Genomic DNA, 17,881 nt, shown 5'->3' on the forward strand with positions numbered 1-17,881 from the left:
TTTTTTGTAGTTGGATATAATTTGTACTGTCCTAAAATCTAAAATGGGAATAGTGATAGTGAGTTACAATGAAAACATAATACGCAAGAGGATCAAGAATTTGGAGCCGTCCATGGATGCATGGGTACATTTTAAGGCTTGTGTCATACAGACGAGGCTCAAAACAAGTTGATGAGATGAGTTTCTTTCCTCCTTCTAAAACTGACAGTTTGTAAATAACTTGACCCTGACTTTGCTACGAGCCGATTAGCTGTTGAAACAGGTGACATGCCCTGCAGTTTAAAACCAGACTTGAGTCGAGCTGGGACGGAGCAGTTCACACTTCTGAAACATTTCCCTGCAATGTACTAAAAATGTTTTGTCTGGTCTTGAATCTTCGGTCTGAACTGGGTTTAAGTTTGACGTCTCAATCTTTGCATTATTATCTGAAGACTTTGTTCCCGGGCATGCAGGTGTGCAACTTGATGAGCCCAAAGGCCATTTGGAGTCAGTTTTGCACACTGAGTCAGGTTCAGCCATAAAATACACATTTCTATTAGAGCTGAGACAATTGATCACCATCAAACGAATAGTCAACAAGTCATTTATCAAGGCAACATTTAAACATTTGCTGGTTCCAACTACAACAACAAATGTAATATTTTAGGTGAAGATGTTACCTTAGGCTCTGGCCTGGACAACAAAACCAGCTAATATTTATGTGACCCATGAATTGGCTCTTCCCAGACATACTCTTCCAAGCCTTTGTGGAAAGATTTTTAACACAGCAACAATAGAGCATTGGGATATATACTGGCTAACAGATTTGAAGCAGCACAAGCAGGCAGCTTTGGCATCTGCTCCATAACCCTCCATACTGGGGGGGGCAGGCAATCACATGTTTCACAAGTGTTGACACAGACGAGTGCATGTAGATCATTGATTACATGGTTGCCAGCAGCACATCATAGGGAGGTGCTGTGATCAAACTGAAGCCCTGTGGCATGCTCACATGCTGGATCTGAGAGATGTGCTCCAGGCTGAGGCTGTGGTGGTCTCAAAGTCCTATGTGGGGGGAAACCAGGTCACTGCTGAACGCACATGAATCGAGGATTCATGTTTGTGAACAACTTTGTACGTCACTGAGGACAAGGAGCCCGCGTTCGTCCTCTGTAGATGCAGCTATTTAAAGTCTGGATTAGAGAGTGGGTGATGTTAACTAGTCTGAGCTCCTCAGTGGGCCGTCCACGGTAAAAGAACACTGGACCGTCTCCCTCTCTGTCTCCTCTTCGCTCAGCTGTCTGCCACTGCATTCACTCAGCCTGGCAGGAAATAATTGCTTGTCCTCCACACAGCACTTCAAATAAAAGAGCTGTGTTAATGAGGGCTTTCCTGCGCCTCTCTCTCACTCTATCACACTCTCCATCGCTCGCTCACTCTCTTCATTACTCTGCCTCTCCGTGAAGTGCTTGGGCTCATTGTTTTTGCATTCTCTAGAAAGAGTTCCCCCTGAAACAGCAGCTTCAGCTTTTGCTCTGGGCTCGCTGTTTTGTTTGCTCCTGGCCAGCGGGAGCAGCAGCTGAGCAGAGCCGTGTCTGTCTCCGGGATGGTTCAGGCTGAGCGGAGCAGTCTAACTATGGGTGTCAGTCTGACTGAATTAGGAGCTTTTAAGCATGATGATAGTTATTTCAGGGCATCCCGCGGAGGGAGTCTCCCCGCTCCTTCCTCCCCCAGACACTGGAATTTAGGGGCAAGCATAGGAGGAGCTGTCAATCACGGCCTATTGTTGTGCGAGGGGGAGGTAATAAGCTGTGAGCCCTCACAGTGGGAAATGATTCGACAGCAGGCTTTACAACACATTCACTCTCTCTCACACACACACTCACCTCACACAACACACACACACACACACACACACACAGACAGATTCCCTAGGAATATCTTGGCAGCAGTGGGAGGTTGGAGCAATTTGTGCAATTGGACCCTGGGGTTCACTCCTGGTCCTGCTCCCAGGATCATTTCCAGTACGTCTTGTGAAATATAGATGTTTCTTGTTTGGATTGGGTGTTTGCAAAATAATATGGTTCAGTAGTCATTTTTAGCAGTGTTGTAGTTTAATTAGTACATTCTAGGCTCCACAACATCTACAGATCATTTAAATATGAACTGCATTTTAAATATGGAAATATATTTTTAAGCAGAGGCAGACTTTCTCCAGCTGTTAGGGACCATCGCTATTTAATAAATGCAAGTCACACATGCATACAGTGTCATGCATCTCCAGCCATATTAATGAGCCCCAGAGCACTGCTGTGCAAAGCCATGATGGGTGGTCAGTAAATAAATAATGGGGCAAAGAGAGCGGTGGCTCTGTCATGCCAGCAGCAACTCATGGCTGACTTACAGCTGGCACTGAATCAGCGTTTAACTACCGGGGCTGTTTCTGCCACCGCCGCCGCTGCTGACACAAATCTCAGGCTCCGACCGGGGCTTCAGCTCTGCAACAGGCGTAAGAGGCGTGGAGCTTATCAGTCCATCAATCACTCATTCACCACCTCCTCAGCTAACAGCCCTCACTGCCAAACAACATGATTTCTGGTCCTGTTGGATGCTGTCTGCGTTCACAATCTGTTTACTCATGGCTGTGGGTTAGAGATTTATTTTTTCACCAGGGCTGTGTGTGGGTGAGCACATGTCATCATTGAAGCTTTGCTCACTGCTGTTTTCTCATGTAGCTCAAGCCTCCTCAAAACCTGAGTTCTTTGTCACACTTTCTCAGTGGCGTGTTGACGCCGTCCCACCAGATGTTGCCATCAGATCAGGAATCCACAAGATTCCCATTGGATGGGCTGCATTAGGTCATCAAAAGAGGATACATGTGTTACAAATACAAATTCAGCATGGAGTCATGGCATGCATTATTTGCTCTATAGATTTAGAAAAACAACCTTGCACAGTGTGGGCCTGCTTTGACAAATTGGTGTTGTCAGTACAGGCAAGGAGGTCCAACGCTATAAACCCAGCATCATCACCGATCACTAGACGCAGCATCGGCCGATCGCCGGTCACTGGTTCTATTTAAAGCCTTATGTTTACAGAGTGCGCACACGCCTTCACCTCTGTTCCACACCCGCCTCTCTCCGCTCCTCTCTCTGTCATTAGTCATTACGTTTTATAAAGTCGCCCAAATAACACAACACGTTTTGAATGTGTTCACCCACGATTCAGTTTTTTCCAATTTAAATCTATGTGTAGGCGTTTAAAGAGATCGGCGAACCAATTAGAACGAGCGGTAACCGTTCAATCGGAGCTCCCTTACCCGATGTGGGAAGTGATGACTCCAGATTGAAATGGGATTGGGATCAAATTGATGGGAACAGGACAGAGTTGGCAGTTCTGAAGCTAGGATAGGATGGGAAGAAAATCCCACTCCCGTATCACTCTTTAGTTTGTCACTGACTGGAGGTCTGCAGACGGCGCCTCACACAGGGCAGCAGGTAGAAACAGCCCCAGGACAGCTAATACTGGATCAACAGCCCAGGGTCCTCAGCCTTCGCCACAGCTGGTGTATTGATTGAAGCGCAGCGTGAGCATTACGACATGATGCTCTATTATGCAGCGATTGATTGCCTTCTGATCGGCTGCGCGGCCCCCGCCCCCCTCCTCGAGGAGAGGCCCTCTCTGTCTGTAATGGGCTGCTGCAGGAGCAGACTAAATGAGTTTGATGCAGCAGTAGAGAAAAAAGTCACCAAAGAATTGGACTGTTAAGAGTTTTAAAGTGCTTGGCTACTTAAAGATAGAGGGACTGAGGGAGCCCAGTGTCAGTTGTGAAAGACATGCGAGGATGGAAGTGCAGAAAGGAGAGTAACTGGACTGGCAATATGATGCTGCCAAATTGAAACCCTGAGGCTAACCGCTTAAGCAGCTGTCTGAAAACCACTCTCCACAGCAAGCCACTGAACTCAGCGTCATCAGTCCTGATGCACTATTGAGCTTCTTTTCTTTTGCCACATGAATTTGCTTGTACATTCCCATGGCACACCTAAAAAACATTTGCTTTCACTGGGAGAGCTTCATTTTCCAGCAGTACCACTTGTTTATCTGGCCTCATGCTAAGACCAACAGAGTTTCTACAACTTTCAAGGCTGCCTACTTGACCGCAGGTCTCCTAAAGCAGCCGAGAATCAAGGGACCTCCTCTCCACTGCTGGGATATCACAATATCTTCCTGCCAAGACTAGAATTGGCCTTGGAAGAGTTAGGTATACACAGCTAGCTAGTATAAGTTGTTGTGTTCCCGTCGAAAGGCCTCCTGAGCAGCCACTGAGCCGTGCCAGGCTGTTTGTTTGCACGCTAAGCTTTTCAAGTGCGTGTTTGTGTGTGTGTGAGTGTACTTGTGGTTTACTCCTCACCATGCTTGCCCAGCGCTGGCCTGTGATTATCTGTGTTGCTGGCTGCAGTCTGGTCTCGGCTGACTCTGAGCCTCTGGAAGGCTGCAGTCATCCTTTCCTCTCCCCTGAGGTCCTCTGCTTCCCCCCAGATGCTGCCAGCTGGTGTCCATTATGCTGCAGGTGTGTGCTTTGGCTCAAGCAGTGTGACTTGGGCCTAGCATTTTGCCTCACAACTTCAGGCCCTGTTCATGTGCACAGCTGATGGAGCAAGATGCTGCTGTTGTTGCGTGCATGTTTGTAACAGTGGAGTGGTGATACACCACAGTGGAAAAGATGGGTTTATGTGAACCACCCGGTTTTTGGAAATCAGTGGTATGTTGCACCTACCATTACATATCTGACTTGCTGTTATTGTTTTCTCTGATTAACAATGATCAAAGTCAAAGAGATGGTTGTAGTTTGTTTGTAAATGAGTCCTAGGGGGACAGAGTAGCTGTGTGAGCTCAGTGAGCGGAGCAGCTACACCACGTCCAACTCAATCTCAGTCTGTGACAAATGGGGCCAACCCTGCAGTAATCAGATTAGAGGACCTAAGTGACGTGCTGCAAATGTCCCACCTTGTGATCCTGTGCATTCATTTTATTACAGCCGTGAGCTAATGAGATTAGCCCTCAAAACAGAGCTGCCTCACCAGGAAGCGGCTGCGTAAACCTACCTCTGCAGCAGCTGGGAGCATCAGCTCCTTTCCCTCGCCGGCCTCTAGGTTCAGTCACCTCTCTTTGTCAGCCGTAGTGAGACTGTGCTGGTATGTAGCTAATCCATGTTTGTGCCTTGGATCTCTCCCACAGGAAACCCAGGATCAACTCCCAGCTGGTTGCCCAGCAGGTGGCTCAGCAGTACCCGATGCCTCCCCCGCCCAAGAAGGAGCGGAGGGAGAGGAGCGAGCGCACAGACAAGGAGCGCCCCGAAGGCGAAGGAGAGCGCGCCAACGGAGAGGGTCGCCCAGAGGGCGAGCGTCCCGAGAGAGTGAGGCCAGAGGGAGACACTCCTGAGAAGGAAAAAAGTGACAAGGAACAGCCAATCAAAGACAAACCCGACACAGAGAAGGACATCAGCCCAGCCGTCACGAAGAAGCCCAGCAGCAAAAAGACCAGGTGAGTGTGCATGTCGAGGCTGCTCTTGTGTCTCTGGATGTTGTCTGTGCAGATATCCTCACAGGTGTGTGTCTGTTCTCCTCCAGACCCAAATCAGACAACCATCAGAGCCCACCCAGTGACAAACACAGCATACAGTCTGGCAAATCAACAACCAAGACCAACAAGAACTCTCACATTTCCAGGTATGTAGCACTCTCTCATAGTGTTTGGCAGAACACATGGTTTAGCATCTTTGACTACACAGCACGCCTTTTTAGAGAAACTCATGCAGCACAAGGCTAGTGGGAAACCTCAAATGATTCACAACTGATCTTTTACACTAAACACCCACTCTCACTTTATATACACTTGTTCTGACTGTTCGTGTGTCACCCAATGAATTGAGCATTTTAGTGTAACCGCCCCCGCAGTGCTGGCTCCCCCTTGTTGTTGCTGAGGCTCACATATTGTGGTTGCCATTTCTGGTTATTAACATTTGTTTTGTTTTTCTTTTTTCCTCTGTCTGTGTCCCTCAGGCCCAAACTGAAGAACATTGACCGGAGCACCGCCCAGCAGTTGGCTATCACCGTAGGGAACGTGACAGTGATCATAACAGACTTTAAGGAGAAGACCCGCTCCTCCTCCACGTCCTCGTCCACCATCACGTCCAGCGCGGGCTCCGAACAGCAGCACCAGAGCTCCGGCTCCGAGAGCATGGACAAGGGCTCGTCGCGCGCCTCCACACCTAAAGGGGATCTGTCTGTGGGGCACGACGAGTCGTTCTGAGGTCCTGCCCCTATCCCTGTCCCACAGCCCCGGTCCTCACCCTCCTCCACTCCCCCCTTTCCCCCACGTTTCTGGACACTATGGATCCCATAGGGGGAGAGATTTCACCTTTCCCATCGCTGCCCTGCCTTCATTCCATGACCACCCCTGGATGCTGAGAGGAGCTGGCTGGCTGAGAGGAACATTGTGATGCGCCTGTTGGGGAGCTTCCCTCGTGGTTACACCCGTGGAACAGGCGAGGAGAGCTGGGTTACAAGGAGTAACGCCCCCAACCCCAACCTCCCCCGCGGTAGCATCCAGACACTTGTATGTATTGTTTTATATTCGTACGTGGATGTGAGGCCAAGTCGACTTATTTTTTTTTTTTCTTTTTTGTAAAGAAGAATTCTCCGCTGGGCACAATAACCACCATCATTTCAATAACTTTAAACTATTATTACCCTTATTTATTACCTGTTGCACCTGTATACTTTGATGTTCTCCTTTTTATGTTGAAGCTTTGCTGTGTAGCTCTGCCGATCGATCATTCCTTCAGTGTTTTTATTACAGTTTGAAAACGATAGGACAAGACTCGAGTCACACAGACAGACACACACAAACACACTCACACACACACACACACACACTGGTGCTAGATACACTGTGAAGCGGTTTTGCAGATCTGGGATTGCTCTTTCAGTCAATGTGACAAAGTGCTGATGAATCAAATTCTCGTTCACTTCTCTCAACAACACTGTCTCGCTCTGAACACTGTCGGGACCTCCACCAGGTCCGTCTACTTGTTCTCTACAGGTCAATGTGCTTCAGAAGCTCACTTGAGGTTCACACACCTGACTTTTTCAACTAGATTGTCTATGATTTAGTATGCTCTAGCAAATCTCTTATACAGTATCTTATGTCCTTAACTGTACAGTGTAGGCTGTTGTGTAAAACACTAAAAGCTGTTGATATTTTCTGCATTCCGTACTTCGATATTAAGTTTTCTGGCTGAAGGTGGAGCTGTCCTCTCAGCTCTTGAGCCAGAGTTTTTTCTGTTGTGACTGAAGGATGGTTACACACAGTTCCACTTGGTAAAACCTTATCGAACTGTTAAATAGACCTGTTGTGTCAAGCTGTTGTGAATCGATTTCATTTTCCTTTCTGTTATGGTCCTGAAGACAACTTTGAATCTTCATCCTCTCAACCTGAAAACAAGTGCAAAGACATGAACAATTTGCAAAGACTGACAATTCAATTGAATTTTGTTTTTTTTTATTAATTTAAGACTCCTGTCATTGAAGGCAAACAATATTGCAGTAGTTAATAGAACACAAATGCTCTTTCAATTTTTAGAACAGCAAGGCTTATTTAAGGGTTTTAATTCACTTTCACCTTAGCTGATACTAGACCAACATAATTTCCTTTTTAACTGTATGAAATTGTATAAAGAATAAATGTGTATATGATATCTTAGTTTTATTTATTGAAGGACCAAAGGAATTTCATAATGACATGATAAATAGACAGATAAATAACAATTTGAAATGCAATTATCTAATGTGTGAGATGAATAACAGTTTAAATAAAGACTAATATAATCCATGTAAATGGTGTTCTTATTGTCCACTTGTCTCTGTGCACGGCTAAATTGGGGCAGAGAACTGTCGATACTGTGAGCCGAGTCGAAGAACACTACCGGCCCCGCACCCAGTGGTGTGGATCTTGCCTCATTGTGCATGCGATGAGAAGCAGGCTGGGTGCGGGTGGGTAGCTGAGAAGAGCTCTGGGTCTGCTGGGTCGAAGCCTTTGGCTTTAGTGAGCCCCCTCTTCACTCTGCTGGACTACCACAGTACATGTAGCTCCCTTAACAGAGGCCCCAACTCGCCAATTGAGCCGCTCCCAGAGCAACTAAAACCAGGTTAGATGAGGTTAACTAGTCCCTGAAAGTCTGGATCTGAGGGGCAGGTTTTGATCTGTGTCGACTAAAAGCATTGCAGTTTCACACGTAGGGAAGATGATCACATGTTGTAAGTAATGTTGGAAGCCCAAGAGATATGTGTTCATCAGTTTTTCTGCTGTTAAGCTATGGTTAATATGTAATTACGTACTTTATTGCATACAAATATGGAATCAGTGTTCAAAGTGAGGAAAATCAATGTGAATACAATTTTAAAAAGTGGAACTGTGGGGTCAGAGGGGGAAAAATGCTTTGTCCAATTTTTACTGAGAATAAAAGCCTGCTTTGTAATGCAATCTATTAGAAATGGGCCTAAAAAGCCATCTTTTCACCTGCCTTATCTGCAACCACATTCACTTGACTGAGTACTCCAACAGAAAGATTCATTGTTAAATTATTGACAAATGGCCATTTGCTGAGTATATGAATTATTGCTTGTATATAGAATTTTAACAAGGTGCAAAAGCAGACACTATGAATAATGGCATTGGAGCTGAAGTCTTTTGTTTTCTTGTTTCCTTTCCGCGCAAGCAGTTCTGTTCTTGTGTGCGACCAGTAACCTTAATTTACTGTGTAAAGATGGTTACATTTTTTAGCTTTGTTTGTCAGAGACCCAAATATAGAAGGCTTGTTTACTGACTGTATAACCTTAACCGTGAATTTCCAATTAAGTGTATTATACAAACTCATTTCTTCCTATAACAATGTCTTGTACAATGCTTTTAAAGTTATTGCTGGGTTTTAAAAAAAATATAAAAAAAAAGTTTTAGGGACAGTACAATAATCCATTCTTTGTTTAATCCAGTTTTAGTTTTTTTTTAACTTATAGCTGATGTGTCATTGTTTCCCCTTGTGAAATGGTCACATTATGTTCCTGGTGTGGAAATGTACGCAGCATTTTCAGCGGATCACGGCTCCTTGTCTAGCTTATAATGTTAAAATAATACATGTTTCTGGCATGTGCACGACTTTGCGCTTATAGGCTAACCTGATCATTTTCCTCCGCTTCAAATAGAAATGTCTATTTATGAATTTTGCTTGTAGTTTTTCACAAATAAAATTGTTAAAGTTATCTATTTTCTGGCTGCTCTGTGTGCTTTATTGATGCTATTCATCCACACATACACATGTATTTACACACGCATGCAAGTTCAGATCTTCATTTGCTTTACACTATCAGATAACCGGAAGTGGGTTTGGATCTGAGACGGCAGACTATTGATTGAGATGTGTTGGCAGGAGAGGAAACCTCCACAGTGCAGTGACACATGACATGAGGGAGCCCTCATATTGACAGCAGCTTTCAATCATGTCTCCCTCCAGAGACTGGTTAGCAGCCCATTAATGCGCCATCTAAAAGCTCCAACTGCATTCCTCTGTCGCCACTGATAATCGGTACAGATATGCAGATAAAAGTCCGCAGAAGAGAACAGCTGATGCTCACATTCTTTTTAAAAGTAGATTCACATGAGTGATGAGATGCTTCACTGGGTGGACCTATCCCATTTCCCTCTGGTTCATGCATTAATACACTTTGTCCAAATATCCATTTATTTTGGTGTTCAAAACACCACAGTTTTGTGGTTTAACATTTTAGGTTTTCGTTAAAAATTATTTTGTATTGATTTGGGATTTTTTTTTTTCTCCTCTTAAAATTCACCAATCAATATTTCAAAATAAGGGCTTTTGATGAATAATAAATCCGAAGCTTTTTCTTTAAATAAATAATGAATCAGAAGAGCTCTTTGCGTCTCCAAGTGGCTAAGATCTCATTTTGGAATTAATCTTACACCTTGACTATATGTTGAGCTAGTACTGGACACAAGTTGAATATGCTGCCAATACATACTCATACGGAGTTTGAAAGACAGGCATTTTCCAGCTGCGCAAAGTCTAATGTTGCATTGTACGAAATGTCACCCTCAAAATTGCCAGGCCACCCCAGTTTGTTGTCAAATGCTGTCAAATTTACCACATTTATTTAGATAATCTTTAAAAATACAGTGTTTAAACAAAATGGAAATTACACATTTTATACTAAGTGATAGATTTGTAGATAGATTTGAAAATAAAACAGTTTATTGCATTTCTATCTACCACCCCTTAAAGCCCATTCCACCCTCTGGCCCCCCCATGAATATTTCTCTAGATCCACCCTCGGAATGAAAGTGCGTTGCTACAATGTTACGTTAGCTTACACATCAACACTTTCAGTATGTAAAAGTAGTAGAAAGAGGTGAATTAGTCTAAGGCACTCATCCTTGCTATCTCAAAACTAGACATCTGGTGGCTCCGGCTAGCTTATGTGACGTGTAGAATTCCAGCGAGAAATAGCAGCTAGCAGCAGTAATGCTAAACCGGCTTAAGCCCCCCTCACACAAGTAACATTGGCATTAAAAGAAAAGAGAGAAAAAGCAACGTTTGCATGTATGAAATTCCTTCTTTTTGCAATAAGCTTCCACATCCTGGATATTAATAATATTAGCATGTCTGTACTTCTTGCTTCTTTCTTACTTTAAAACAGGTGTTTCCTCCTCACCCATTTGTGCAAAACTATCCACCACCTTATTGTAATCCAGGGCAATGACAAGATTGCTAGATGCTCATAACGTTCTCTGAGCTAATAGGGAGGCAACTGGGGAGTAGTACATTCAACAATTATGGAGTCATTACAATTGAACAAGCAAATATGAATTTTGCCTCACAGTAAATGTACTCGAGTAAATTATAAGTAGCAGTTCCTCAACCCAAGCAGGATATTTTGGTATTCTTACCACCTCTGGCTATATATTCCGAGGTATCCTTGAGCCCTGATACTTAACCTGTATCTGCTCCTGGGCTGCTGAGGAGGGAGCACAGAGAATCTCCCCCTTGAGGGATAAATGAAGTATATCATAAAAAGAAAATTGCCTTCAGGTCACTACCCAAGTAGCAAGGGTAAAAACCTAACATACAAGGCGACTTTAAAGCCATAAAATAAAATTGCCATGTGATGGGAGGGAGTCAAGTTGGCGTTTGCTCTGAAGGTGCCATTATGATGTTTGTTCATAAGGTTTCTCAACGTCCTCCCTCAAATATTGTGCAAGTATATCCAGACAGAGCAGGCAGGATTTCAGTAATCCATTAATGCATTCTTTGGGATGTTATGAAAAAAATATGATGAGGAGTGTGAAATGTAGGACTTAATCTTGGTAGCAACCCTTCTTCTTTTCTTCCTCTGCCGCATATCAAAGAGAGCACCGGTCAAAAGCGTGTCTGGGATCGTTTCCGTTCAGGTCAGGGTCCAACCAGATGGGGGTCTTCCGTTAGAATCGACCCCTGTGCCAGCCCAGACCACCATACCATGACCAGATCCATATGTTGAGGAAGGACTGAACATCTGTGAATAGGAAACCACCACTTTAATGTGAAAAGGAAATCAAGAAGCTTGATGCAGAACACCGGCAATGTGTGAAGCAGAGGATGAAGCGAGCCATGTTTCCTTTCCAACCACAATTTCTGTGATGTTTGCTGTGGTGCCTGTGCTTGTGATCCGGAAGTACTGAGGAAGATGTGCTGTTTAAATAGCATATAGTGTATCATCATCACAGATGTCAGCTCCTTGCTGTTTATTTTTACCACTGAGCTGTCGTCATCGAGAGGCAAATTCAAGTGAGTGATTAAATACAGTTTTTATTTACTACACTCCTCCATCTGTACAGTATCAAAATGATCTTGTAGGCAAAAATCATGTTTCACACATTGTGCTTTACAGAGGAAAACGTAGCTGCTAAAAGGAAGTAAAGATGCAATGTGAAAACTCAAACCACAAATCACACACACAAATGCATCATTTCCTGTAACATATACATTCATTGTACATCCCAACAGTTTATCTAAAAAGGGGAAGTGGCTTATGTTGGTGCATTTTTTAGTTGTTGAAATAAAAGGCTGCAGATAAACAGCGAGCTAGCCTTCTCGCTGTCAGACTAGTCAGTTTGGCTGTGCTAGTCAACTAGCTAGTTTTTTTTATCATATCATCAATGTAATCCTAAAAAATACATGTGTACAGCTGTCCATTGTTACAACAGCGGTTTCAAAGTGAATTGCACATTTCTATATTTTTTACTATTCTGCAGTCAGATTCAGCAATATATATGATATATATATATATATATATATACTGTATATATAGATTACTATGTATGAAATATGAGGTACAGTTTACAAAACTCTCAATAATAATAACTTTATTTATATAACTCACTCACAAACTTGTTCCAGAGCTTCTGACTATATCTTCATCACCATAGTCTTCATCAGCCAATGGAGTATGCTAAGTTATCATGGAACTGTAAATGTTCAAACTTTCCATTATTTTGAACTTCTCTTCTGAAGGACTTCTCGTCTATGTTGATTTAAAGTGTAGCTTCCCAAATCAAGGTCCACTTACTCAGTTATTTAAAAGCTTTAGAAAATACCACACACTCTTCATACCGGTCCAGTCTGGTTTTGCTGGCAAGATTTAACATTTATAGATGGAGGGTCCGGAAACCTTGGCAGCAAGTGATGGTAAAAATGATGTTCTATTTCACACATGCACAGCTCTCTAATGGGACTCTGTGGGCACATCAGGATCTGCACACTCAAAATTTGCATGCACATGCTGAGCCAATCAGAATCTGCCTATTCAACCGTGCTGGGGTGCCCTTGTAAAAGGGCAGCACTGACCCCTATTCCTCAAACACTTTTTAAAGTGACTCAACATGTGGTCAACCCAAGACTCCTGTCTCGGCTCTGCTTCCCTGATTGCAGGACTCCCCAATAGTAAGGTCGGCTGCCAAAGCTCGGTTGTGTTTTTCCCTCCACTCACAATCAGCCATGTCCTAAAAAAAGCTTGCAGGCTGGTGAAGGAGAGGTTGAGGATAATTTCTCCCTGGATCAAATGAAGTTTGGCCATATTCCTCACGAGACAGATCTGACCTCTGCCTATATGGGTGAGCCCAACCCCCAATTGGGGGTTTCCAGTCTGTTTGTCAAGTAACGCTGCTCATGTGCCTGATATACAGGCATGCTAACATGTGTGCGTCAGTACTTGCCTCACAGTTATAGAATACATACACCCCATAAACAGTGTTAGGTAACAAAAACATACTGCTTGGTTCCTGCTGTATGAACAGATTTCTTTTAGTCTGAGGAGCGGAGGCAGCACCAGCTAACCTGGTTATCTTGTCTTTACACCTGGAGCAACAGACTGATTCAAAATGTGTCGAGAACAGAAAATATATTGTTGTAGATCATAATACTGTCAAAGGCTGCATCAAATTAGATTTTTGTTCCAATTCCACTCTACCTCTGATTAAAAAAAAAGCAAGTTATGATAAAAAATCAATTTAGTTTTAGTTTAGAACTGCAGTGACTCAACTGACTTGATTATAGAATAAAGGGTTGGCCTGCACCAGCTATTTGGAAATCCATTACTAAGTTTGAGAGTAAAATTGCTCTGCCTAGTTTAAAAGTCAATTTAGACATTTTTGAAATCTTATTTATACATATATATGCATTCATGTAGAAATGTTTGTTTGATTTAGTAGCATTCATGCAATGGAGAATTATGCTAATCTAGCTAATGTTCTATGTGCATGAGTCTATGGGCTAGTTTTGTAATTTTATGTAGGCCTCATGTTGTGTTATTTCTGTGAAATGTAATTTAAAATCTTACCATTATTGAACAGAAACTGTCAAACCAAATGACCTCATTCCATATGGCTTTTACTCTTGGTCAGGTCATATATTATCACGCTAACATTAGTGTTTTGCATCGGAATGTATAAAGACAGATGCTGCGTCTCCACTGTCTGCCACTGTACAAAAATGACGCCAAAATATCTCAGATATGTTGCCATGTTGGGCTGGTGACATCATTTGGAGCCACAGTCTGCGCAGTGGGGATCGAAGTTGGCGTGGCCGACTCAGTCGGGAGCAGGATTCAGCTGTTGAACATGAAACCCCTGTTCATATCTTCAAATAACTAATTAAAACCAAACTTATCAGAAAAAGGAACACTTAACATACATAGGAACTACCTAAAATGACAGAAACTCATTCAGAAACTCAAATCATTGGGAAAAATGTACATGTACTTTGAATTTTTTGGTTTGGCCCATGTCTCGTGCTAACATGGAGGCACATGGAGGCAGATCTGAATGTTTTGGCTTCACTGTCAGGGAGTTTTCACGCCGTCCATCTTTATATTTGTTGAACTAGTTTGTGTGGTGCCAACCATTTTAATTTAGTAATGTGTAGACACTTATGTTTTAACTAAACTAGGTTCAACTTAAGCCCAGCTCCTTGGTGCTTCTGCATAGACACACTTTCTGGTAGAAAATATCACGCTTCTGTTTATTTTGGGGAATAAGTGATGAAGCTCAAACTCTTTGCTGCAGTGGACTCACTGTATAAGTAAGTGGCAGAAGCCTGCAGCTTGTTAGACAAGCTTTTTACTGTAGTCAGTGGTCGTATACTGTGTGTGTATACCTTGGAAATCAGAGCTTTATTTTGGTTTAGAGCTTCTGCAGACAACACCATCAAAAGAAAAAAACATCAACAAGTTCTCATTCTGAAGTAAACTGACCAGCAATGATCTAATAAGCCTATGCTCAATAATCTCTTAAACATTCACAGAGATGAATTCCTATTGTGTCGATAGATCCGCCCATCAGCAAGTATTATAATAGCAACAAGGCTTTCTCAAAAGATGAGCAACAGTCATTCATGTGCGGAACAAACTGCTGAAATAATGATTGTGAGAGGTTGTTTTATGCTGAACTTGATGTTCTGAACACTGTTCTCAGGCACATGAGAGCAGGAAACACTTTATATAAAAAGAATACTGCGAAACATAAACCTCAGCAGTCCTTATTTAACCTTTACAGCTGTAAACAATGGAGAGAACCACTTATTTGGTGCCTATCAATCAATATGACATCGACCTCCACTCTGAGGGAATGAATTTCTCTTTACAAACAGTGCTGTGTAATTATGGCTAGGCGGTGATGATGGCTCATTTCAGAGATGTGTATTTATGGCCAGACATCTGCCTTAAGGGCTCCGTGTTGTATTTCTATTGACGTGATTATGATAAAGCCGATGGAGATGTCTCAATCAGGCTCCGTGTGACACTACAACCCAATGGAGCTCAGACACAAGCCGTGGGAGCTCACAGGTCCACGGGGAAGCACCAGTTTCAGGTTACTTACCACATGAGTGAGCGTCGCCACCAGCGCCATCACACCGACATAATCAATGTAGGTTTCTAGTGAACCAGTGCTCTGTATACACTCCTGTGCCCGTCTGCTCAAACAACACAGAACCAGAGTGAAGTCAGACGGATTTTTAACGCTGCCCCCCATCTGTCTGCTGAGATCAAATCTCCCAATAAAAGCACAATGATAAAGGATTTATTGAGCAGCAACCTCAGTGCTCATAAAGTGGAACAGTAAATCTCTGTTGAAGAACTTTACCTCTTTTTTTCCCAGCATGTCTGTGGGAGGACATTTTGTTTTCCTTTTACAGCTGCTGCATATTTTCTTCCCATTTTGTGCCAAGAGCTATACAGAAAAAGAAGCTCTCATTTCAGACAACCCAGTGCATCTTGGAATATTTACCATTAAATCCCCTTCATTGTGAATGGACCACACTGCGAGAGCTATTGCCCTCTTTGTTATTATCTGCAGCTCGTCAACATGATGCAAGATAATGAGGATCATTTTATAACCTCAGTCCACTATCTGCGTGTGTGTGGAGGAGGGAGCGAACTAAGAAATGTCAGTGCATGCATGTTGAATGTGTATGTGCGATTCAGAGGTACATAATGAGTGCAGTTAAGGATAGTGTTAACATGACCGGCGGTGCAGTAAATTATTGATGAACTTCGGAGCCTTGAGAGGCTTGTAAAGCAGCTTCACCTGGAGGTCAGAAACTCACCCTGTGATATCTGTCACAGATCGCCCTCGGGGCCTGCTCGCTGCTTTCTGACACCATTTAGACATCATACTTTGACAATAAATACATTAAACATGACTGCTGCGGGTTTCATTTGAGTGTAGGTTTTTGTTTAGATCAGAAGACATGTATGAATCAGCGTTGTGTTTCGGCCTCTAGAGTAAACACAGAATTGAGGAGACGATGTTGTCTTCATGCAAATAAATCCTTGATCCGCGTCGCTGCCTGAGTTGTTGTGGCTAATCGGCAGTTTTAGTCTCCTCCTGAATGGTCTTCTCTCCCTTAATGGGGGAGCATTACTTTATCATTTAGGCTAATTACTGCTGAATAAATGGTTTCTCGCTGCCTGTCAGCCTGCAGTGTGTAATCATTCTTGACCTACTCAGTGAACTCCATGTTTTAAGTATGTGAACTGTATAATATTCGCCCCGCTTAATTATTAATAGGACCAAACTGCGTGGGATGCGCCATCTATTTAATCTGTGCTCCTAATAACTGCGGTTGCACAGCCCAGTGAAGTCAGGGGAGAGGGAGATGAAGTGGAGCCAGGATGAAGCAATGAGAGGCAGAGCTGATCCAAGCAGACTTCTATAGCACAATGTGGTAGAAAGCAGCGCACTGTCCAATGCAAAACTGAATATTCAAATAAAAGTATGGAAAAACCAGATAATATTTGGTGGAAAACCTACCTTTTCCACATGTTAATGATGTTAACTGCCATTTTTCTTCCTGCCAAACAGACAGGGTTTCCGAGCTACGTTATTGTGAGATGCACACACAGGAGGGGGGCTTACTAAAAGTGTAATAAAAAGTAATGTGGAAAATGTCCTAGATACCAAGATGAAAACTTCCTTGTTATTAGCATCTAGCGATCTGGTCAGAGCCCTGGGTTTTAATAAGGTGGTGGATAGATTTGCACAGAGACTGGTGAGGAGGAAACACCTGCTTTAAGGTAAGACAGATGATGCTGTCAGTGCGTGTTTATGGCTGTATGGCTGTAATGAATATCGCAGAGGTTCATCAGGGTTTCTGATCAGTGCTTTGGTGATCAGTTTGATGTGCATTAAAGGTTTGAGCGTGGGACATGGTGATAGAGGTGCAACTTGATGGCTCTGAAGGGAGATTGCGTCACATTGTTAAGCTTATGGTTTTCAGAGAAAATAACAGACAGGTGTGCAGACTCTCATTTCATGCTCTTAGAATACGTAACGGTAAATTTACTGATGTTCCTTTTTTACACTAACATTACTTTTGTTGTGCTGAGAGGGGATTGTGTGCTTTTAACCTATGCTGCCCGTTAGTTACTCATTGAGACAGTAATTTCTCTCTACTTGCAAGAGCTAACTTAGTAAGCATTATCTCTGCATCTAGCTTCCTCACAATTTGTCATCATAGATACAGTAACAGCAGACAGATGTCTATCAAAGTATGCCGTAAAAGGGTCTGGAAATGCCAGGAATACCACAGACAGATATATCTCTAACCAGTTATTCTACTAGGAAGTTCCCTTATTTCTAAATACATCAAATGCCCATATATTAAGATTACCCTACTGCTGGGCGTGCATCTTCAGTTGTAAACGGGGAACCTGTCTGTGGAATGTTGAAAGCAGAAAGACAGACATTTAACAAAATATCTGTAACCCTCCATGTTCAGCTGTTGTTTTGTGTC

The 17,881-nt window shown here is 43.1% G+C and overlaps 1 protein-coding gene across 1 annotated transcript in view; it reads left to right on the top strand.

Moving 5' to 3' along the window:
• Positions 1-9,303, top strand: part of rybpb (RING1 and YY1 binding protein b) — a 15,760-nt gene extending 6,457 nt beyond the window's left edge. Inside the window, exons 3-5 of the mRNA XM_035662046.1 lie at positions 5,218-5,523; positions 5,610-5,708; positions 6,042-9,303. Of these exons, the coding sequence (XP_035517939.1) occupies positions 5,218-5,523; positions 5,610-5,708; positions 6,042-6,291 (655 nt within the window). The 3' untranslated portion in view covers positions 6,292-9,303. The remainder of the gene's footprint in view (positions 1-5,217; positions 5,524-5,609; positions 5,709-6,041) is intronic.
• Positions 9,304-17,881: the final 8,578 nt, after the last annotated feature.

This window comes from Morone saxatilis, unplaced genomic scaffold, assembly GCF_004916995.1.
Source record: "Morone saxatilis isolate NCDOM2014 unplaced genomic scaffold, NCSU_SB_2.0 Contig18, whole genome shotgun sequence".
Classification (NCBI taxonomy): Eukaryota; Metazoa; Chordata; class Actinopteri; family Moronidae; genus Morone; species Morone saxatilis.